General features: G+C 44.1%; 1 protein-coding gene across 1 annotated transcript in view; it reads right to left on the bottom strand.

Moving 5' to 3' along the window:
• Positions 1-24496, bottom strand: part of PIK3C3 (phosphatidylinositol 3-kinase catalytic subunit type 3) — a 156227-nt gene that overhangs the window by 48354 nt on the left and 83377 nt on the right. Inside the window, exons 22-23 of the mRNA XM_054987532.1 lie at positions 17736-17904; positions 6835-6925 (exon numbers count right to left, since the gene is read on the bottom strand). Coding sequence (XP_054843507.1) covers positions 6835-6925; positions 17736-17904 — 260 coding nt within the window. The remainder of the gene's footprint in view (positions 1-6834; positions 6926-17735; positions 17905-24496) is intronic.

Here is a 24496-nt window from a genome sequence, read left to right as displayed (position 1 = left end):
ACAAACCAAAAAAATGTTACATACCCATAAATATTATAAGTGGATTTAAAGTAGTTAATACCGTAGCGAAGCACGGGTATCAAGTTAGTGTATAATAAGAACATGAGGGAAATTCAGTTAAGGGCAGAATTGCCACTTCCACAGAGACGTGGGGAAAGTACCTCAGTGGAACAAAATATCAAAAAGGGGATGATATGGAGGCATTTCTCTTTAGTTTTGAACAAACTTGTTGAGATTTTGGGGTCCCAGATGAGGACTGAAGGATTTATTTGTGCCCACAGATTTGTAGAGGACTAAGTGAAGTATACTCAGAGATGAGGGATGAGGAAACCTCAAAGTATTTGCTTTTTAAGGAAAGGGTCGGAAAGCAGGGAGAAACTTAAGCCCAGCTAGGCGTTCATTTGGACAGAGCCTTAAGCAGATGGGCATAGGAAAGTAAAGTAAAGACATTTGAGAAACTGAAACAATTAGTAGACTTGAAACAGTTTTACAGACAAGTTCCTTCATAACTTAGATGGTTCCTGAGGGATAAAAAATTAAAATCCTCAGACTGCCATGTAAGCTCATGGGATGACCTTGGGGCAATTACTCCCTTTCAGCCTAACCTACCTCACGAGTTTGTTGTAAGAATAAAATAGGGGACGGATAAAACATGTGTGGCATCCGCTGAGCTTCTTGAAAGAAGGGTGGGATAAAAAAAGTACTAAGGAGATATAACTGAATCATTATCGCATTTTGTATTTGGTTCGGCATTTGGTTTTAGATTGCATTCATCTGTATGAGCCATACTGCCCTTACTAAACTAAAAAAGTTTTCAAGGTTTTCAAGCGAATGCTCAACAAGGCCTCAATATGGCCCTCTTCACATACACTCACCAATGGTAGCTTTGCTGCCTCAAGTATCTGTATCTCTAACCATCACAAGGACTAAAACAAATGGTGATAATGAATTTGGACCATTATGTACCCCCCCTCCGCCCATTCCTTTGGGGACTATTTGCATCTCGAGCTGAGAAAATTGACTTAGAACAACCATCTGCATTAAGCAAATAGTTGAGTTTGCCTAGTTGCTAGGCAAACAGAACGTATTTTACGAGCCTTTCCCCTCAAGCCCTTCCATGAAAGTGATATTATGGTTGAAAATGGGCTATTGACTTCATTCAGGCACCCAAAGGTAATTTAATTTTACAGGTCAAGGCAAAATGGATCCTTATCTTATTTGAGTTTCTTGAAACATGTATGGATTTCTTGTTCAAAGCGTTGAGGAGGGGGAAGGGAGAGGGGAAAAAATCAATCAACATCAAAAACATCTATTTAATTCTCCTCGCCACGACGTACAGTATTATCTTGTTAAATGTGTTCGCGCAAGCTGCCTCTTCGAGCCAATGGAAGTTTAAAACAGCTGCTTCCCCCGCCGTTTACGGGTACTAAAAATCTTTGTGTTGTTGACCTTCCAATGCTCCTGCACATTTACTTTTTTTCTGACAACGCAGCATGGCTGCATCTAAAACAGGCCAATGGAAGATCAGGATATGAAAAAAAAACACTTAAATTGGGATGAGCTCGCCCATGGAGCATTGGGCACACTGTTTGGCTGTACATGAGGTAAGCCTTTCACATGATCATCTCAACGTTCAAATCGAATGCTGTGAACACATACGAAGCTGCCTGATACTGAATCAGAACATGGGTCCATCAAGGTCAGTACTGTTTACTCAGGGCCAAGCTACAAGTGACGAACGACACAGGTTGGACACTTGTCAGCTTCCCTCAAGTTTTGATGGGAAATGTCAGCGTCCTGGTCTCGGAGCTTGGCTCTCCAACTGCTGTCCAATGGACTTTTCAACTGTCCCTTGTCTGACATTCCACCAAGCTGCCTACATTTCCCATCAAAACTTGAGGGAAGCCGACAAGTGTCCAACTAGAGTCAGGCGTCACTTGTAGTTTGGCCCTCAGAGTGGCAGCAATTTTCCAGGGTCTCAAGTGGAGATTTATTATTTATTTGTTTGTTTGTTTGTTTCTATTTCTATTCTGCCCTCCCCACATTGGCAAGCTCAGGGCGGGTTACTTTTATACACATTAAAATTTCCGTTAAAATACAATAAATACAATATAAATATTTAAAATATAATATACAAAGCAGCACTAAAACAATTCAGATTAAGCCGTTTCCACCGTCATTAAAGATAATTAAGCATTTAAAATTCCTTTGGAGGCGGAAGTTCTGATAGAGAGGGTTCCGTTCCATCCTATTCGGCCGGCAGGTTCCCGACCCATCATCTTTTACATCAGTTACTACTATGTGGTCCTTTTTGCAAAGCAGCTCCTTCTACAGCCTTTCGCACACAGCTGCTTTGTTTGCTACATGGGAAGGACACGAAGGCAGCCGATCAGAGCAAGTGTTGATATCAAAGTCCGGCATGATGGGTCTTTTCTCCCCAAATAATTCCCCCTCCTCCAAGGCAGGGTGATAATGCATATGCACAAACTGATTCAGATTCCAAAGTTTGCCCGCTTATCCCATTAACCATCAGCAAGTGACTAGTACTAAGAATTTCAGGTGAGTAGTGACCACGGTCCGCAGTAGAAGAGCAAGCTTTGGGTCCAGTGGCATCTTAAAGACCAACAAGGTTTCCAAGGCATAAGCTTTTGAGACTCTCAGAAAACTCATAGCCTGGAAAACTAGTTGGTAGCTAAGATGCTACTGTCGTTTGGAGGAGGGCAAGGAGCTGTTCCAGTTGGCAGCAGAGGATAGGACTCGAAGCAATGGGGTTAAATTACATGCACAAAGGTACCGGCTGGATATTAGGAAAAACTTTTTCACGGTAAGAGCAGTTCAAAAGTGGAATCAGCTGCCTAGGGAGGTGGTGAGCTCCCCTTCACTGGCAGTTTTCAAGAAGAGGCTGGACGAATATTTGTCAGGGATGCTTTAGGCTCATCCTGCATTGGGCAGGGGGTTGGACTAGAAGGTCTGTGTGGCCCCTTCTAACTCTGTGATTCTGTGACCCAAATCTTGCTCTAGTACTAAGGGGTTTACTTTGTAACTCGGCATCATTCACTGTGACCTGTTAATGTTTTGCACACTTAAGAAAGTGGTGAACAGAACACAGGGAGAAACTGTGGGAAAGCAGAATGTGCTATGCACAACCATCTTTTTCAAATGAGCAAGGGTATGTGAATTGCTGAACTCAGTCAAATGGCTGCTGGGCACTGAAATGTGATGACAGTACCTGACAAAAAGATTGAGTCAAACTAGAGCCAGTTTGGTGTAGTGGTTAAGAGCAGCAGGACTCTAATCTAGAGAGCCAGGTTTGATTCCCCACTCCTCCACTTGAAGCCAGCTGGGTGACTTTGGGGCAGTCACAGCTCTTCCAGAGCTCTCTCAGCTCCACCCACCTCACAGGGTAATTGTTGTGAGGATAATAACAACACACTTTGTAAACCGCTCTGAGTGTGCATTAAGTTGTCCTGAAGGGTGGTCCACAATTATAATTAGGGAGAGCCAGTTTGGTGTAGTGGTTAAGAGCAGCAGGACTCTAATTTAGAGGGCCAGGTTTGATTCCCCACTCCTCTGCTTGAAGCCAGCTGGGTGACATTGGGGCAGTCACAGGTCTTCCAGAGCTCTCTCATCTCTACCCACCTCACAGGGTGATTGTTGTGAGGATAATAATAACACACTTTGTAAACTGCTGTGTTGTCATTATTATTATTAATCATTCAGTCATCTACAATCATGGCTATTGGATATCCCCTCCAATACATTTCAGATGACCACTTCTACCACAGGAGGACTGAACTATCTTATTAAAATCAGGATCCTGGACCCACACCAATAGGATCTTGGATCCTAAAGTTGCACCAATCAGAATGCAACCCAAAGTCCTACCAGTAAGTAGGCAAGATCCAAAGCTTTGAACCAATGCTGCTGAGACCCTAGTTCTCCATCAATCTTGGTCAATAGCATCCTCCATTGGCACCTATGTAAATTCAGGTGCATAAGAAGCGCATCTCAAACACTCCAGTTTTGTAGTTGGCTCCCCTCCAGAAATGTCTTCCATAAAAATGAGCACGAAATCACACATGGAAGAAAGTGGGCGGCCTGCATTGAGACGGGGGAAATCAACAAAATTCTTCTCCCTTTATCACTGCCAGAAGTCTTAGTTTTATGTGTGTGTGTTTTAACTGGAAGGCACCCAGTTGTAGGCGCATTACAAATTAATAGCGACAAGATCAATGTAGCATTCCTTTCATTACTTCATTCTCACAGTATTGTCATGCACATTCCAAAAAAAAAAAAAATCCAACTTTCACAAACATCGTAAGGTAACGAAAACATGATCCCTTCTTCCCTTCTCCAAAGCTTTGCATTTTGTTCTGTTTAGAATGACACACCCAGGAAAACTAACGTGTTTAAAAGATTGGGGAAACTCAACAAAGCTGTTCAAGCCAAAGGGCCTCAAGAAATATTTATTTAAATGTGGAAAGAATACAGGAATGAGAAACTGGAACGGACGGCTCCTTTTGAACTGTGGGACGGAGAAGCAGGGAAACATGGACGCTGTGGCCCGGACCATTAATAACCAAGCTACAGTGTGCCTTAATTGGCACAGAGACGCAAACAAGGCGGTTCTGCACGAGAATGTCAGACTGCTTGCAAGACAGCGTCCGAGGCAAACACAAATGCCGTCACGTCAAGCAAGGGTGAACTCCTGACAGAGATGAATGGGATTAAACTAAGTGGGAAGTCAGAACTTGAAGGTGGCAGATGAGGGGGAAAATAAAACAGAAACAGAGACGAGGCTCCTGAAATCCAGAACAATTGCTATTTCGGGGCTTTGACGGCTGAGTTTCTACCAATTATGCATCCCTGACGACTGCGTTTCAGTCAACAACAAGAGGAAGAAACACGAACCCTTGTGAAAGAAATTGGATGGCTCTCCGAAGCAGCCATTTATCGTCCCACCCCTCATTTAAATTAAAACTACCCTGACTGAATGAGACAACTTAAAGAATTACCCAAAGACAGTGATATGATTGCTATTGTCTGGATGGGTTACCTGATTCTTTTAATCAGTTTTTCTAGAGAGCTCCCAAGGGTTGCTTTCCGGTATTTCATTCCTCTGATTGCAACCATCTTTGGGTTGATTTGCACTGCTATATTCTTCAATGTGACTGCATAGGCCAGAATTATTAGTATCATACTATCTGTGCTGCATTAGATCAATTGTTTATCTAAGTTTGGCTTCACAATTCAACCAGATGTCCTTGGAAGGCCTGGAAATCAGACATGGAGGCCAAAATCCTCCTTGCACTGGTATTTAGAGGGTTACAGCCTCTGAACGTGGAGGGCCCATTTAGTTACTATGACTAACAGCCATCGACAGATGTGGCCTCCATGTGTTTAATCCTCTTGGAAAGCCAGCTCAACTGGCAGTCAGCACTATGTAGAATCATAGACTCATAGGGCTGGAAGGTACCTCTAGGGTCATCTAATCCAACCCCCTGCACAATGCAGGGAATTCACAGCTCCGCCCCCCCCCCGACTGCACCAGTGACCCCAGTTCCATGCCCAGAAGATGTCAAAACACCGTCAGGATCCCTAGCCAAACTGGCCTTGGGAAAATTGCTACCTGACCCAAAGTGGTGGTCGGCCTTCCCCTGGGCATGTAAGAAGGAGCCATGAGAACTAAGCACTGATGCAACTCTTCCTGCCCTCCCTCTCATGATCTGCCTCAGTTCACAGAATCAGCATTGCTGTCAGATGGCCATCTAGCCTCTGCTTAAAAGCCTCCAAAGAAGGAGAGCCCACCACCTCCCGAGGAAGCCTGTTCCACAGAGGGACCGCTCTAACTGTCAGGAAGTTCTTCCTAACGTCTAGCTGAAAACTCATTTGATTTAATTTCAACTGATTGGTTCTGGTCCGACTTTCTGGGGCAGCAGAAAACAACTCTGAACCGTCCTCTATATGACAGCCCTTCATGTACCAAAGTACAATGACACGACTAAGACTATTGTACTTCAGCCACATCATGAGAAGACAAGATTCTCAGGAAAAGTCAATAATGCGAGGAAAAGTGGAAGGAAGCAGGAAAAAGAGTAAGACCTAAAACAAGATGGCTGGACTCAATAAAGGAAGTCATGTCCTCCAGTTTGCGGGATCTGAGCAAGTCTGTTAATGATAGGATGTTTTGGAGGTCTTTCATTCATAGGGTCGCCATAGGTTGGAGGCAACTTGACGGCACATACACACGCACAAGTACTTGAAGATGGTTATCATATTACCTCTCATTCATGCAGCGGTGTTGAATTCCACAAGTTAATTACAGTTTGAGCAAAACAGTACTTCGATGGTTGTTGTGGGTTTTCCGGGCTGTATTGCCGTGGTCTTGGCATTGTAGTTCCTGACGTTTCGACAGCAGCTGTGGCTGGCATCTTCAGAGGTGTAGCACCAAAAGATAGAGATCTCGAGAGATCTCTATCTTTTGGTGCTACACCTCTGAAGATGCCAGCCACAGCTGCTGGCGAAACGTCAGGAACTACAATGCCAAGACCACGGCAATACAGCCCGGAAAACCCACAACAACGATCGTTCTCCGGCCGTGAAAGCCTTTGACAATACATAAAACAGTACTTCCTTTCCTCAGGCTTGAGATGAGAACACTATACATCTCTATATATTTAAATATGAAACCCGTCAGCATTTTTTAAACCACAACTCAACTAAAATTAGGTAGGGTCACCACGGCAGGTAAAATTACTTTGATCCAGCTTGTTGGTCATCCATTACGCCAAACAGCTTGTATTTGCCGTGCAGAACAAAGAACACACTTGCTACCTTTTTGACGGTCTTGTCCGGCTCAAGCGCAATGTCTGGAATATTGGCGTCGACCATGAGGGAGAACAAGTTCAAAATCAGGTTCGAATATCTAGGGAGAGGAAGAGGAAATAGGAGAAGACACATTTTAAATGGGTGGAGATCTTGCACGTAGAACGTAGGTAGAGTTCTGAGCATCAAATTATCTGTCACATATTTCCACAAAATGCTCCCAAAGCAGCAGAGAACTGGCCAAGGGATTGAGAACAAGATTCTTGTCCTTACCGTTAAAGCACCCGAGAGACCAAAAAGCTTTCCGGGTGTAAACTTACAAGAGTCAAAGCTCCCTTCTTCAGTCACGTGTCTGAAGAAGGAAGCTGTGTCTGAAGAAGGCCATTTTGAGCCTGAGGGAACATTTGGAATTCCAACACAGTGTGGTGGTCGCGGCCACAAAATGGCTGCCACAAAATGGCTGCTGCAGAAGGTGAAGCCATCCAAAAAGTGGCTGCTACAGCTTACCTTCAATCCCACAGATTGTGCTGTGGAAGTAGCTTCTGTCAAAGCAATGTTTTTTTTAAAGAAATCTGTACAGCCAATCAAATCTCTGATGGCCAACCAGAAGCCAGGCTTGGCAAAAGCCCCACCTGGCTCCACTCACTTGGTGGGCCCCAGGCAAGTTGGTGATGGGCACAACGGGGCCCACGGGCATCATGTTGGGGACCCCTGGTTCATAAAATGCCAGTATTGCATACTTTGGCTGGCATCAGCTCCTTGGAGTCTCAGGTTGTTTTTCACATCAAATCCTACCTGGTCCCTTTACCTGCGGAGATACCAAGGACTGAACACGGGTCTATCAATGGTGAAACCTCAGGCAAATTACGAGGCTTTTCTAGGGAAAACATAAGTCAACCCCTGATGCTTTCTATTGCAGGGTTTTCTAAACTCTCTTTGTAAGAACTCCGTTCCCGCCCTAATGCTGGTTGTATTGTAGTGCTGGGCATATCTCTAAACTAAACAAACCTCTGAATTAACATTTCACACATGTGACAAAGTGGCTCATGAAAACTTGTGCTACGATATATTTGTCAGATTAGTCACAGAAAGGTTACTAAATGCCAAGTGGTGGCTGGCGATCTCCTGGAATTACAACTGTTCTCCAGGCCATAGAGATCAGTTCCCCTGGAGAAAACGGCTACTTTGGAGGAGGGACTCTATGGCATTATACCCTGCTGAGGTCCCTCCCCAGCTCTTTCTAAACCCCACCCCCTCCAGGCTCCACCCCCAGGAAATCTCCAGGAATTTCCCAACCTGGAGCTGGCAACCCTAGTCACAAAACTCTCTTATTAAAGCCACTGGAGGTTTTGAAACTGAGGATGGAAGGGTGAGGGAATCCTTTTGTGTCATAGGCTGATTCCGCACACGTTGGATAATGCACTTTCAATGCACTTTATCAATCATTTGAGGTGGATTTTTTGTTCCGCACACAAAACAATGTTCCAAATGATCTATAAAGAGGATTGGAAGTGCATTATCCAACGTGTGCAGAATCACTCATAGTCCGCATAGGAAAGAAATGTTGGGCAAAACCAGGTTGGCTTCACCTTCCATGCTCCCGTCCGCTTCAATCTAAGCCCCCCATTCAAAATTAATTGCAGACTCCAAGAGCTGTGAGATCCAACGGCATGAAAGAAAAACAAAACTTATCAAACCCCAAAGCCATTTATATCCATTAAAGACGAGCAGCTTGACAGCTGTCTGAGTTTTCCAATTTAATATGGTGTGCTAGAAACACTTGTCCATCTAAGGATTTCTCTCCCCTCTCCAAAAAGAAATGTTTTCTTCTTTTTTCTCACAGACAAAACTCCAAAGCTGTTCAATAACATCTGAGACTGCGTACACTTCAGGCAATTATTTAAATTGTCATATTTGGGAGCACAAAAGAAATGTCAGTGTAGATTTACACCAGAGAGAGAAAAGAGGGAAGAAAATGGATAAGGATGAAATAACCTCAATTGGAAGGCTCTTTACGGAGTAACAGCTATGGCAGTTTGCTTAACATGGTCATATAGGAACGCTCCGTAAGAGGGTTGCGATCGCAACGGTTTGATCTGTTGGCCCTGCAAAACCAGTTGCAAGAAAATAACCTTTGTGCTTTTGTTTCCTACGAAGAAATGCTTTCCAAGCCATACAATGCATTCACCCCATTAGGAAGCGGATTGCAAAAAAGCAAACAGACACAAAATTCTGGCAACAAAAATACTGTTGGCAAATCTATACATACACTTCTATAAAAGGTTACCGGATATCTAAATGTAAGTCCATATGCAATTGCCATCTTATGCGATACATTCAAATACGGATAAACGTGTAAGGTCCTCAATCCAGTGAACTGCAGGAAGTGTATTTTTGTCTTTCCAGTTTTGTAGTATAAATCTTTTAGCAACTGTAAGGGCGTGGAGGGTCCATTTCCGTTGACCATCAGTTAGATTCCAAGAGACAGGCAAATAGTTTAGACGTTCTTTAACATTCTCAAAAATAAATGAATATTCTAATACAAAATTAATATGGGTAATGACTTCTTCCCAAAAGGCCTGAATGACTGGACATATCTAAAGCATATGCTTAAGAGATGCATCTTGTAAGTTACACTGCCAACAACTGGCTGTCCCATACCTGAAATGCAACCCATTTCTAGCCATGTCTTTGGGGCCCTCTATCCTAGGTGTGGAGTACAGGTTGGGTCTGGCCTACCTAATTACTTTTGTTGTTGAACTAACACAATTGGAGTTTCAGGTTCCTCTCCCATCCTCTGCCTGGATTATAGACTCCTTCCTTTTCCCACTCTGGCAAATGGAGCTTTGGCTCTCAAAAGCTTTTACATTGGAAAAAGTGCTATCGGACCCAGATCTTGCAATTACACAATTGCAGTTTGCCATATACCCCAAGAATATACTCCTGTACTTTTTTACTAGTTGCTACCTAGGGTTGCCAGGTCCCCTTACGCTCCCAGTGTGTGTGTGTGTGGGGGGGGGTGACTAGGGACCTGGTGGGTGTGAGTGATTCCCTGCTTTCACCCTCGGGGAGGAAGGTACGAGAACGGGCTTCCTGAGGGCACTCCCAGGGCAGTACGACAACATCATTCCCGGAAGTGATGTCAACATGCCACCTCGAGAGCGCTCCTGTGCTTTGCAGCAGACCGATTTTCAGCCCACTGCGAAGAGCACACGCCCCTGCACTCTGCATGACGATGTCACTTCCCCGAAGTGATGTCGTTGTGCAGGCACGAGGGGGATCATGGGCTCAGAAAAAGGTAAATGCCAGGTTCCCTGCATCCCACCCCACCGAGAGGCTAAGGGGACCTGTAACCCTAGACCCAGAGCTTGCCTTCTTGATGCTTCCATTCTGTTCTTTGTGCATGTGCAAAGCATGCATATGCCCTCGTACTATGTGATGATGTCACTTCCGGGAAGTGATGTCGGCATGCCACCCTGGAAGTGCATCCAGGAGCCCCCTTCCCACACCTCTCCCCGCCACTGCCTAAGTAAGTGGTGGCAGGGGCGGAGGGTGAAAGCAGAGGTTCCCTGCCCCCAACCGGGGGAATGAGATCCCGATTGCTACCGCATGCACATACACACAGTGCAGGTTTTGGTTTCAAGGGCCTAGCTGCATTGTTCTGCATTCGAAGAGATGATCTGGGTCTAATAGCACTTTAAAGACCAGCTGGATTTTCGCAGCTTTTGGTGCAGGCATGAGGTGACCACTTTCCTAGTTGATATGATGTCCTCCCTGCTCCAATTCACTCAGGCTAGCTTCCCAAATACAGTCTGAATTTCGGTGCAGGTGGAATCCAAGATATGCCATAAAGGAAAGCCCTGAAGTTTGGTACACTTATCCTCAGAAATATCTCAATTACAGTGTTAATCAGAGACAAATACTCTCTACATTCATGGCAACCTGGAAATCTTTTATGGACAATCTACGAGAGATGAAGAAAAATGAGTTAATGATTTGTGGGTTTGATTTTTAAGAATAAGGATCTGGGATATCAAGTAGATGAGATATAGAAAAATGGTATTAATTAGACCACAAGCCGATTGATATTAAAGGAGGGTTGTAGGCAAAAAACTGTAATGGATTAATAATGCGTGTTTTACTGTTATGCTTTTTACTGTTTTTTTTACTTAGTATGTAGACCACTGTTGGCTCTTTATAGTTGTGTTTTTGTTAGGTTTTACTTTCCTTCTTTGCTCTTTTAACTTTTCTATTAAAACCTGGGGGGGGGGACCCTTCAAATACCTAGGTAGGTTCTCTCACTCAAAATAGAGACTCCAAGCATACTACAATATGGTTAAGCTACTACATTCATTATAAGCAGAACTCCAGCACTGCACAAGCATAGCTTTAAAAAAGCCTTCAAAAACATCTGAAATGCTGATTATTCTAGACTCAAAAACAGTTCATAATCTGAGGGGGAGAAATGCAGTAATTGAGCTTTAATTTGGAAAATTTTCATGGTTCTTCATATGCTATGGGGTGTTAAGATCAGACACACAATACACCACACAATACATCACAGGCAATCCAGTTATATATATAAGAATAAATCCCTCTTTTGTTTTTTTCCTTTGCAAAGTGACCCCAGAAGAAAAGAGATTTTCACCATCCTTACAGAGCACAATTCTAGCCGAACTGAAATGCAATCCATTCGTTACCGAAGAACAGAGAACACATCTGTGTTAAATATTGGCAATTTCCTCTGATGCGGGGGGGGGGATATCTCCTGTAAATTATTTATTTATTTATTATTTATTTTTTAACAGAGCTTACATACATATATGAAACTGCCCTATACTGAATCAGACTTTTGGTCTCTCAAGGTCAATATTGTCTACTCAACACTTCGGTTCTAATACACCAGTAATCAAACTACAAACATACAAAATAGTTAATAGATGGTACTTGACTCCCAAAAAACTGTAACAGATATCATTATCGTCATCACCACAATGTTGGAAAGGATGTGAAGAAGAGGGAAATTTCTCCCACTGCCGGTGGAAATGTCAATATATAGACACATTCTGGAAGGAAGTTTTAAAAGAAAGCAAACAGATAACGGGATATGAAATTCCTTTACCACCAGAAATAATTTTCTTAGACCAATGGGATAATGTTTTATGTTCACGTTCCCAAAGTAAGAAGAGATCTCATAGCAAACCTACTTGTGGCAGCTAAAAGCGCTATTGCAACTTTATAGAAATCAAAAAAATTACCCCAACAATTGAAAATTGGTTCTCAAAAATATGGGACCACTTTATCTCAGTAAAATTAAACAGCAGAACATTTTCCAAATAGCACAAACTTTATGGAGAACTGGGTTGAATACTTAGAAAATGATAGTCTTCAATCTAACCTAAAGTTATTTCAAGATTTAGTAAATGTATGGGTTATTTATAAGCTTAGACACTATTTTCACAAAAACCTTTACTATGTAAGCAGCATCAATGATATGTAATAACCTGTTATTCTATCTCTATGTAATTTGCAACTTCTTACTCCTTAACTGTATTGCGCAAAATACCAATAATTTTTTTTTTTAAAAATATTGTCTACTCAACAGCGACAGCGTTTCTCCAGGGGCTCAGGCAGAGGTCTTTCCCATCATCCACTACCAGTCCTACCAGTCCTTTCCAACTGGATATGCTGGGGATCGAACCTGGGACCTTCTGTATGCCAAGCAGATACTGAGCCACAACCCTTTCTGCCCCCTATTTCAGGATTCTTTCACTAGAATAATTTCTTCTTGCTTTCAGTGTTTTGCAAACACATTTATATGACTGTTCAAAGTTCCTCGAGACACCCCAGAAGCGTCCTTTGGAATTCAAACCAGGTATTTGTGGTTTTTTTCTTCCTGTATCTTTTGAGATGCTTTATCACTTAGACGGGGGGGGGGGGTCTATTCCCGTAGTTTTGTTTCCTCTCCTAAGCTGGCCCTTCCCTCTACCCTTAAATGAATGCGGCAGTCATGAATTTCAAATGCGCTGTCTTCCAAATATTACCTTTAATATTCCACACTTTCCTGAGTTTTATTCCACATACATCATAAAGATCCAATCAAGATGACGAGCCATTTACATCCCCTTTCCAATTCAAACTTTCTCGAAGGCAAAGGCTACGTCACTAACATTTTTCATTGCGAGGAGCATTTCAAAGGCAATTGCACTGAAAGTGTTCAATCCTAAATGATCTTCACCTTTTAATATTATCTGCTAATGGTTCTCTTGCAAAAATTTGGAAGACTCGCCAGTCAGTATATTAAAAGAGACCGCCGTCCTTCAAGACCCAAGGCCAAATTTCGAGAAACCCACTTTAACCTTGTGCCGATCATCTTAATAACTGGCCGATTATAATGTCCTCCTTGGCAGCATAACCTCCTGAAACATCACTTCTCTTTAGTCCATTCATAAGGCTTCTGCTAACCTCATCTTTCTTTCCCGACACTATCGCCACATTGCGTCTGTCCTTAAACCTTTACTACGGTGCTTCATCACTGTCCACATCAACTTCCAGTTCAAAGTCCTCACTTTTCAAACTCTCTATGCCAACCGTCTCTCTTCCTTCACCTCCCCTGACATCTGCTATTACTTCCTTTGTTTTCCACAACATCGTCTCCCCATACCCCCCACTGATTTCTCAAGTTTGTAAGCTAAGGAGTTTCTTCTTGGGAATAACATCTCCACTTGTCTGGGCGAGTTCTTGCGCGGGATTCAACTCTTTGAGTCAGCCATATGTGCCAATCCCTGTGGTGGCTTTCCCACATCTTGGCTATATAGTTTGGAACAACGCAAAGTCTAAGTTATGAACTACCCAAGTCAACAATCCACGTCACCAGTGTTCACCCGATGGAGGCAGGGAAAACTAAAAGGGGTAATTTTGTTGTCTGATTTGTGACACAGTCCTACTTGGTTACTGCATTCCAGAACTTGCTCCTTCTGGGGGTTTTACTAAAACCTAAGCAACTTTGAAATATACCGATGAGGCCTCCTTTGCCTTGGCTGGTTTCTAGCTGACATTTCACTAGATCTGGTGTAGTGATGTAGTGGTTAGAGTGTTGAACTAGCATGGGAATAGCTAGAGTCCCAAACCCCAGTCAGCTGTGAAGATACAGGACAACTTTGGATAACAACAACATTTGATTTATATACCACCCTTCAGGACGACTTAACACCTACTCAGAGCGGTTTACAAAGTATGTCATTATGATCCCCACAAAAACAAACTCTCTGTGAGGTGGGTGGGGCTGAAAGAGCTTCTAGAAGCAGTGACTGACCCAAGGTCACCCAGCTGGCTTCAAGCGGAAGAGTGGGGAATCAAACCTGCCTCTCTAGATTACAGTCCTGCTGCTCTTAACCACTACACCATACCGGTTCTCTCTCATTTTTAAAACCTTCAAAGGTCTGCTGTGAGGATAAAGATGTAAGAGTGGATATCTCTGTATTGTCCTCTAAGATTTCGGGACAAATAACATAACACATTTATTTATACACTTACCTTTCTCCTGAGCATCTCAGGACCAAAATGGGTAAATAGCTCCAGGTATCTGAGTGCGAGCTTCCTACTATGGCACAGAGCATCAGCCTATGTGAAGATAAGGATTCAAAATCCCTTCTCCTCGATGAAGCTTGCCTACCTAACAGGGCTGTTTTCCCCCAAAATGGAAGAACCATGTATGTTGCCCTCCAAAGGGGAAGGGAAAGGTAGTGATCCAACCAAATACAGATTTTTTTAATGCTAGGTTTCAAATATGGTTCCTTGAACTGGATATGTTTACTATGAAAAGAGAATAATTCCAACTCCCAACTAGAGATGGGAATAAACCGAAATAGGAACCAAAGTTCGTCACAAATCAGGCTGGATTTTGGTTCACGAACTGATGGTTCGTCGGAGCCAATTTCTGACGAACCGTGATGAACCATTATGATTTTTTAGAGCAGTTCATATGCTTGACACTGATCAGCTTGACACTGATCAATCTCTTACCTAGGCAACGAGGGGCAGGAGGGAGAAAGGGCTTTCTGCAGACCTTCTGCAGCCCTGGAAATGACAAACCGACGAACCAAATGAACCAGTTCGCGAACTGGGTGTCAGGCTTTGGCAGCGGCGCAGCTGCGCAGGCGCTGGTGTGCCTGAACTGTGGCTCCCAGACGCGGACAGGGACACCACAGGGTCCTGCTCTGTGGAAGAAGGGGAGGTATACATCACCCTTGCTCCCTCTCTACCACTTGCAGGCCTGCTCAACCTGTCAAGGTCCCTATCACCTCCGCTTCTTGCCTCCACTCCTCATCCTCGTCCTCGTTGTCCTCCTCTTCTCTCTCTCTCCCTCCCTTTTCTCTCTTCTCTCCACTCCCATATTCCCCTAAACTCTCCGCTCCTTCACCACCCTCCTCCACTCTACCATCACTCCTACACAACCCACCACGACTTCTCTTCTGAGCCTGCCTTTATAGGGCTTCCTCCAGCTTCCCCCTCCCTTCCTCCCAGGCTTCCTCCTATCTCTGGGCAGCTTCCCAGTCCTGGAAGGGTTGTTCGTGATGCTCTCCAGCAGGGTATGCTTTCAGGTGTTCCTCCTCTCATTCCAGTCCCTTCCTGCTCTCCTATCTTTCCTGGCAGGGTGGGGCTAGATGCTATCCAGCTGGGGAAGCTCCCAGTTGTTCCTCTTCTCATTCCAGTTTCTCCCTGCTCTTTCACCCTTTCTTGAAGGATGAGGCTAGCAGGGCCTTTCCAAGTAATGTGGCTTGGCCATCTCTTTCTCTGCTCTCGAGGAGCCGGACTGGCTTCCTGTGTTCCAGCTGCCGAGGCCGGCTCCGTTTCCCTTTCACTCCCCGCGGGCTGGGTCTGAGCCACCTCCCCCAAGCTCTCTGAGCCTGTGGCCAGGGTGTCGGCTTGGGCATCCACGCTGCTGTCTCCTGTGTCAGAGCTGTGGCTAGATAATGTCTATACTAAACGAATTAATATGGAGTCTCTTTGGTTACATACATATACTCTAACCCTGACATCCTGGTGGTCCCCTGTCCTCTTCTCCTGGCGAGTCTGGGGCCTGAGCCTCAGACCCCGGACACTGGGCAAGTTCATGGCAGTTCGTGGTTTGTGAAACGCGACGAAGCATGAACCGCAATGCCATTTCCCCAGTTCATGCCCACCTCTACTCTCAATCAAGGGTAAGCAAGGATGAAAATTCTGGAGCGACAACATGCAGCACAATCACACAAAAGAATCATTATGTCTTCCAAGTCCCACACGAGGGAACAGGGATGATTGATCCCCTGAATGTCACCTGGGCAGGTTAATCCCTTTCTGATGATTCTCCAGGGGGATGGGAGTTACGGCAACCTCTGATTAATAACTCATCTGTGTTTTCTCATTCTGCTGAATCGCTGCTAATGCATTACCAATGACAGTTTATAAAAGACAGTTCTCTCTTTCTCTCCGTCTCTGCTTTCAAAAAGATGGAGAGCCTCGTCCACTGCTTTGCATTACTCTCTTCTCCCACACCTCTGGTTCCTTCAGAGACTGCCCTCTGTTCAACAGATTTTCCCTTTTCCTCATTGGACATTATAGGAAGGCAAGAAATAGGGTGTGACAAGTGGGGACCTACAGGAATCAAAGGGACCACTTTATCCATCATGGACTCCTTACTCCTGAGGAGAAGCCAGACCCAATGTGTTCGGCGTATGCTGATGCTGTGATCAGCCTTTGTCTCACCTACAACCTTCTCTCATCCCAACAGCTGGGACCTTCTTGCACGCTTCACTGTGTGACCTTGGGCCAATCCCATACTCTCAGCCTAACGTGCTTCACAAGGTTGTTAGTTGTGAGGATATAAAATGGAGAACAACACTGTAAGGTGCTTTGGGTCCCAACGGAAAGAAAGGCAGGGTATAAATATTTATTTATCTGCCTTCAATTTCTATCCCACCCTCCCCGAACAGGGAGGCTCAGGGCGGATTACATTCTATAAAACAGCACATTAATAATGATTTAAAATTATTAAAATTAAATAACAATATAAAACAGTACAATAGAAGTATTTAAAAGTAGAAGGAAGGCAACACAGGAGTAATCAGTTTATCAATTTCAGTCCACCACCAATCCACCATATTAAGATTCCTTGCGTAGATGGTTAAAAGAAAGGTCAGTGGTAGATGCCTCCAGCAGGGGAGGTGTTCACCTCTATTTGGCCAGTAGGGCCCCAGCTCAGCCTCCACCATATGCCTGACGGAACAGCTCTGTTTTATAGGACTGGCGGAAGGATAACAAATCCTGCCGGGCCCTGGTCTCATTGGACAGAGCGTTCCACTAGGTTAGAGCCAGGCCTGAAAAAGCCTGAAACGAACAGTAAGATGGTACCCTGCACCAAGCAGCTTACAATCTAAAACTCGACACAGCAACACAGGGGGAGGGAGATAGAGTAATTAAATGACGAGTCATTCCACTTTGCTCCACTGTATTGAAGGTTTCATTAGGGGAGGGAATGGTGGATTTTGAGGAAAACTCTGAAGAAAGAGACGTGATATTCAATGGGCTTAGACTGGAGTTATTCTGCTTAGGCTTTCACCGATTGTGTAGGTGTTCTGGGAGGGAGGTCCTACTTTGCAAAATATCATGATGGCAGAACAAAAGGGACAGAGATCAAGGAGGGATTGGCACAAAGATTTGATGGAGGCAAGAGGCAAAAACAGGGAATTCTTATAGCTGCCATTTGGCCTCGGTTTCCGAACAAGAATTTGAGGAGGGTGAGAGAGAAGAGAAAATCCACAAAAAATGGCAAAAGCCAGTCAGGTGGATGAGGCCAGGTCTCCCCTCCCTGCGCTCTAAAATCAATGCACAATCAGTTGATGACTCCAGAGACATCGCTTCAATCTTACCTACGAAGGTGGAGGAAAGCCGTGTAGCACTGCTTGCGGAACTCCTGGTACTGCTCGCTCTGCGTCCCTCCCATGCCTTCCACCATCTCCTTATTCAGCTTCATCGGTGGAGGAAGTGGCTTTGGATCCCGGCCCAAAATGTAGCCAAAATCGATGTGGAAAAGCTTCCCTGTGTCGGGAGGAGTTCAAAGGTGTGACTCATTAGAATTATACCCAGAGAAGTACCTTGATAGCTGCTGGTTTCCATCATCTAGCAGCAATGCCCCCATGCAACCCCTGCCCCCAAAACTCATGCAGTAAAATCACTAAGGGCCAAGCTACAAGTGATGAATGACACAGGTTGGACACGTGTCAGCTTCCCTCAAGTTTTGATGGGGAATGTCGGCATCCTGGTCTTGCAGCTTGGCTCTCTGACTGCTGTCCAGTGGACTTTTCAACTGTCACTTATCCAACATTCCGCCAAGCTGCCTACATTCCCCATCAAAACTGGAGGGAAGCTGACAAGTGTCCAACCTGTGTCAGGCATCACTTGTAGTTTGGAACCAACAAAACAGAGGGAAGGTCTCAGCAAACTGTAGACTAACAAGAGACCAATAACAATTTTTTTAAAAAAATTCTATGGAAGCGCAAGTGCTATAGTGCAATATATTAAACAAGAATTTTCTATAGATTCTACTCCATGCATATAAACAGCAAGATCAATGCTGAACCATACAAATTTCACAACAGCATCATCTGAACTAAAAAAGACCAATTGTATACATCTCAAATAGTGATGTAGCTCCACTCCCAGTGCAGGATGGAGCAGAGCAGGCGCCATCTCTTGAGTGGAAAAATCCACACCCTCACAAAACCAACTAGCACCGTTGGATTCAGCCCATTCTGTATAAATGCACAATGAAAAATAGGGTGGAGTGGGGGGGGCTGAGAAATGGAAAAGTGAAGTAGCTTCTATTGAAGCATACATCACCTTTTCAGTATGAGGTATGAGAGCAGGACAAAACCGAACTAAGAGGCTGACGATTCCAGGGGTCACCGTAAAACACGTCTGGGCACATTCTGTAAAGCTGCATTTTGCAGAAATGGAAGAGAAACCAGACTGCAGAGGCATAAATCCTTAGGTCCGTAAATCCAAAACACATTTAGCAGAAAGGGATTTACTTCAGAGGAAAAGTCCTTTAAAGTAGGCTCCGAGAGCACTATATAAAAAAAAAAGTCGGTGTGTAACTGGACCAATAATAGTTCTGGGGATCGGCTTCCCTCCCACCAGCTCTATTTCTCCTCAGCTCCTCTAGCATTTCTTGGTTTCTCTTCCTATCTCTGGCTTTGAGCTGCTTCAGTGCTGGGTCACAGGCTGCTGGCGTTTGCTTGCAAGCCTGTAGACAGTTTTTACTTATCACATGCAACCAACCGAGTCTTAATAAGAAGAACGTCGCAGAGGATTTGACCTGCACACACAGCTGAGGTTGAATCAGAAGTGAAGAAAATGGAAGGCCTTAAGATGACCCACCGTGGAAATGTACAGATCAGTCCTGCTTTAAATAGGCAGAGCCCCAAATTTATTCTACAGTCTCTCTTGTAAGAGGATCTTACAGTCTTCCATGCCATTCATATATTCTCTGTCCTCTGTATTGATTTGATCACATTGTGTACCTGTATGCTCTCATATTGACAATGAGGAAATTGAAGTTGTTCAAGGTTTTCTATTCCTTGGCTCGATCATCAACCAACAGGGAGACAGCAATGAAGAAATCAGAAGAAGGTTGAGACTTGGAAGAGCAGCTGTGAGGGAGCTAGAGAAGATCCTTAAAGATAAAGATGTCTCTCTGGGGACCAAGATCAAGATAATCCAAACTATGGTATTCCCCATTGCCATGTATGGATGTGAAAGTTGGACGGTAAAGAAAGCTGACAGGAAAAAAATGGATTCATTTGAAATCCATTTTCATTTGAATCCATTTGAAGCCTTCAACAATACATTTGAAATGTGGTGCTGGAGGAGAGTTTTACAGATACCATGGACAGCCAAAAAGACAAATAAATGGGTACTAGATCAAATGAAGCCTGAATTCTCCCTAGATGTTAAAATGACAAAACTGAGGCTATCGTACTTTGGTCACATCATGAGAAGACAAGATTCTCTGGAAAAGTCAATAATGCTAGGAAAAGTGGAAGGCAGCCGGAAAAGAGGAAGACCTAAAACGAGGTGGCCGAACTCAATAAAAGAAGCCACGTCCTCCAGTTTGCAGGATCTGAGTAGGTCTGTTAGAGATAGAACGTTTTGGAGGTCATTCATTCATAGGGTCGCCATAGGTTGGAAACGACTTGATGGCACATCACACACACACACACACACACACACACACACACACACACACACACACACACACACACACACACACACACACACACACACACACACACACACACACACACACACTGGCCTGCTTGAAAACTAAAGTACTAATGCTGAGCCTGTTATCTCTGGAGTCTGTTTGTTGACCTTGCAGCTGCCCTGTCTCTTTTCCCAAGAGATAGAGGGAGTTGGATTCCTTGTAATCTTTTACCTTTTATGTTCTCATGAGACTGGTGGGATTTTCGCACCTAATTCCTCACTGCTCAAGGGGAGGGGGGAATCCTGCTGCTTATATCAAAATGCATATGCTTGTATTGTCATTCCTGCCAACTTCTTCATCTTTGGCTGTACCTGTGAACTTAATGGATCTCTATAATAAAAACTTTTCATCCAAGACCCTGGAGTACTTTCTGTGAGGAGTTTGGGGATCTTTGACAGGCTAGGGATCTCAGCAACAGGAGAAAGCTCTAGTGCCGCACCACCAAGGATGTCACAGGGACTATCCAATAGCTACTCACAACAGCTCTGTAACCACATTCCATGCGGTGGTCATTCTAATTCACTTCCTATAAGGAAATGAAATATTTTAAATTCTAATTTAGGGGCGGGGGAGAAGTATCATGAAAGCAGCATATATAATCATGAAAAGTAGATGGAGATTTGTTTTCTTCTTCCTCCTTTAACACTAGAACTCTTGAGTCATCCTCCGGCCTGGATTTACTGCCAAAGGAAGTTTTATAATGCATATAATAATGCATGAGCAACATGTTATTGCATACGCAATAACACATAAGAAACAGGGCTTCTTAGATAACTCTTACGCTCTGGACCCTTTTCTATCTGGTTTCACGCTGGTCTATGAGATGGAGATAGCTCTGGTGGCTTTAGCTGATGACCACTGTCTGAATATAGACAAAGGCCACGTATCACTGTTGCTCCTCTTGGATTTATCTGCAGCCTTTAATACAGTAGACCATGCTATTCAGGACCCGGCAGGACCTACTATCTTTTTGCCGGGCCTGCAAGACAGAGCTGTTCCGCCAGGCATATGGCTGAGGCTGGGCCTCTGCCGGCCTGGAAAAAGGGGTGTATAAATCTTAACCCTCCCTGTGAAGGCTGTCCACCATCCTGTTTTAAATGTGTTGTTTTTAATGTATATGAATTTTTAATTGTATTTTTAATATGTTGTTATCCGCCCTGAGCCCACTCGCGGGGATGGCGGAATACAAATCTGAAATAAATATTTTTTTAAAAAAATCCTGCTGAGGCGTTTGGAGGCAGAAGTAGGTATCAGGGGAAGTGACTTGGACTGGTTTAAGGCGTTCCACACAGAATGGATTCAAAGGGTTGCTGTTGGAGACCAGCTATCCTCACAGCGGGAATTATCGTGTGGGGTTCCACAAGGCACAATTTTATCCCCTCATATTATCAAACCTTTATATAAAGTCTTTAGGAGAAATCATTCATAGCTATGGAATTGGATGCTATCAATATTCAGATGATACTCAGTTTTATATCTCATTATCCAAATCCCCTGGTGATGTGGCAGAGTTCCTGTGTTGTTGATTGACGGCTCTTGTCAAACAACAACAATAAAAAAACAATAACAATAACAACATTCGATTTATATACCACCATTCAGGACAACTTAATGCCCATTTAGAGCTGTTTACAAAGTATGTCATTATTTTCCCCACAACAAAACACCCTGTGAGGTGGGTGGGGCTGAGAGAGCTCCAGAGAGCCGTGACTAGCCCAACGTCACCCAGCTGGCTTCAAGTGGAGGAGTGGGGAATCAAACCTGGCTCTCCAGATTAGAGTCCCGCGCTCTTAACCACTACACCAAACTGGTACCCTCCATGCATCTGACAAAGAGAACTGTGGTTCTCGAAAGCTTATGCTACAGTAAAGTTGGTTAGTTTTAAAGTTGCTACTGGACTCTTTACTATTTTGCTACTACAGACTAACACGGCTAACTCCTCTGGATCTATGTTGAATGACTGAAAGTGAACAAATTGAAACTGAATCCAGACAAGACGGAAGTGATACTAATTGGGAAGACAGCGATCATGAAGGACATGGCGCTTTTCTCCTCTGATGTGATTCAGTTGACCCCAGCTGACTCAGTTAAGAGCCATGGGATTGTAATGGATCCAGCACTGCTGCTAGAGAAGGAAGGAAATGCAGCTGCAAAGAAGGCCTTACCCCAACTCAGATTAGCCTGGAAGATGGCCCCCTGCCTTGACATGTCTGGTCTGGCTATCTGTATTCATGACACGGGAACATCAAGATTAGACTACTGCAATGCACTCCATGTAGGTCTCCCCTAAAAGTCAACTTGGAGACTCCAGCTGGTACAGAATGTCGCAGCTCTCTTACTATCAGGAGCTAGGTGGAGCATATATATTACTCCCGTTCGGCAGTCACTTCACTGGCTACCAGTCAGTTATTGAAAATTCAAGGTTTTGTCTATGATATACAAAGCCCTTCATGGCCTTGGCCCTCCATATTTGCAGGACTGCCTCTCCCCCTATGTTTTGCCAGGGCAGCTTCGCTCATCTGAACAGGGCCTTCTCCAGATGCCACCCTGTAGATGGGCAAAATCTTTCTTTGCGATAGCCCCTACCCTGTGGAAGAGCACATAAGGAAAACTCCCATTCTCCTGGCTTCCCGTGGAGTGTGCAAAACTGAATTATTCAGGAGGGCTCTTTAACTCAAGTCATAGGTCTGTGCTGTAAGAACTGGCTCAGAAAAAATGCCTTGGAGAGGGACAGGATCTGTGTACTATTCTAATGTCTGCTGATGTAGATATGCTTCTACTGTGTCATTAAAGATACCATGTTTAATTATTTACACTTTGTTTCTGCAGTGTTTCATTTCTGCATTTCTGATTTAGGCCCATTTCAAATTTCTGGAACCCGTATCCTACAGTATTTGTTCACTGAGTATTTTAGTTACTGCTCATACTGTATTTGTTCAGTGAACATTCAAGCGGTCGTTCTTATCAACTTGCACTACGTAGTCTACCTTGGGCCCTAGTGAGAAAGGTGGACAATAAATGAAGGAATAAAATAATGTATGTTGCTGGATGTCATAAGCAGAGATGGGCACAAACTGAAGAAACCTGAACCATGCGGTTCGTGGTTTGTCAAATTTCACGAACCACAAACCACAAACTTTCATGAACCTGCCCCTGGTTCACGAACCGGTTCGTTTGGTTCATGAAAATGTCACATCTGGGGTCAGCAAATTGTCACTTCCGGGCCAGCAGAAGGTCACTTCCGGGCCAGCAGAAGGTCTGCAAGAAGTCCATCCTCTGTTGCCTGGGGAACTGATTGATTGGCACCAGGCTGTCTACAGTCACAAACCAAAAAATGAACCAGCCTAAAGTTCATGGCAGTTCATCAGAAATGATGTGGTTCGTGCTTAATTTTGGTTCGTATTTTGGTTTGTGCCCATCTCTAGTCATAAAATGCTGTGATAGCTTACAGACAGATTTAAATGGGATCTCGGCAAGTTCAGGGTCTCTGAAGGGATATTAGCCAGGATAACTCAATAGAACATCCACATCTAGATGCAAAGTCAAAGGAGAGCAAGACACGCAAGATTAGGACTTTGCATATCCTTTAAAAAAAACTGAGCTGCAATTTTGCAATATACCAATTAGCTCTGCATGGTATGGGATGACAAGGATGCGTGCCTGAGTCTTTTTTCCCCACCCATGGAGCTGAATGCACCTCTGAAAGGGCTATTTAAATCACAGATAAGGCACAGGATAAAAAGCATTAAATACATCCATGGAAAATTGGAGATTAGAACCTTCTGCATTTTTTTTTCTTTTTAAAAACCAAGCTCCCATTAGCTCTGCATGGGGGAAGACAAGAAGGAGAGCGTGAACCTGTCTCTTCTCCCCCATGGAGGTGCTTCACGCCCTGGAGGAGCTATTTAAATTGAGGAAGAAGGAAGATTAAAGTATCTCCCCCATCTTTCTCCAAATCTCAAAAGCAGCACTAAAACTAATAATTAGTTTTAAAACACAGAAGATCCCAATTGCAGATCTTTTCGCCTTGTAGGGTTACCAGGTCCAAATTGGAAAATTCTTGGAGATTTTGGGGGTGGATCCTGAAAAGGATGGGGTTTGGGGAGGGGAGGGGCTTCAGCGGGGTATAATGCCATAGAGTTCACCCTTCAGAGCAGGCATTTTCTCCAGGGAAATTGGTCTCTGTTCCCTGGAGATCAGTTGTAATTCCAGGAGATCTCCAGCGACCACCTGGAGGCTACAAACAATGCAACCTGCTTGGAGTAAACAATCACAAAATAATTACAAATTGTTGGTTGTTGTGGGTTTTCCGGGCTGTATTGCCGTGATCTTGGCATTGTAGTTCCTGACGTTTCGCCAGCAGCT

This window comes from Eublepharis macularius, chromosome 8, assembly GCF_028583425.1.
Source record: "Eublepharis macularius isolate TG4126 chromosome 8, MPM_Emac_v1.0, whole genome shotgun sequence".
NCBI classification, from domain to species: Eukaryota; Metazoa; Chordata; class Lepidosauria; order Squamata; family Eublepharidae; genus Eublepharis; species Eublepharis macularius.
Note: the sequence above shows the minus strand (reverse complement) of the source record. Positions and strands in the feature narration are given on the sequence as shown.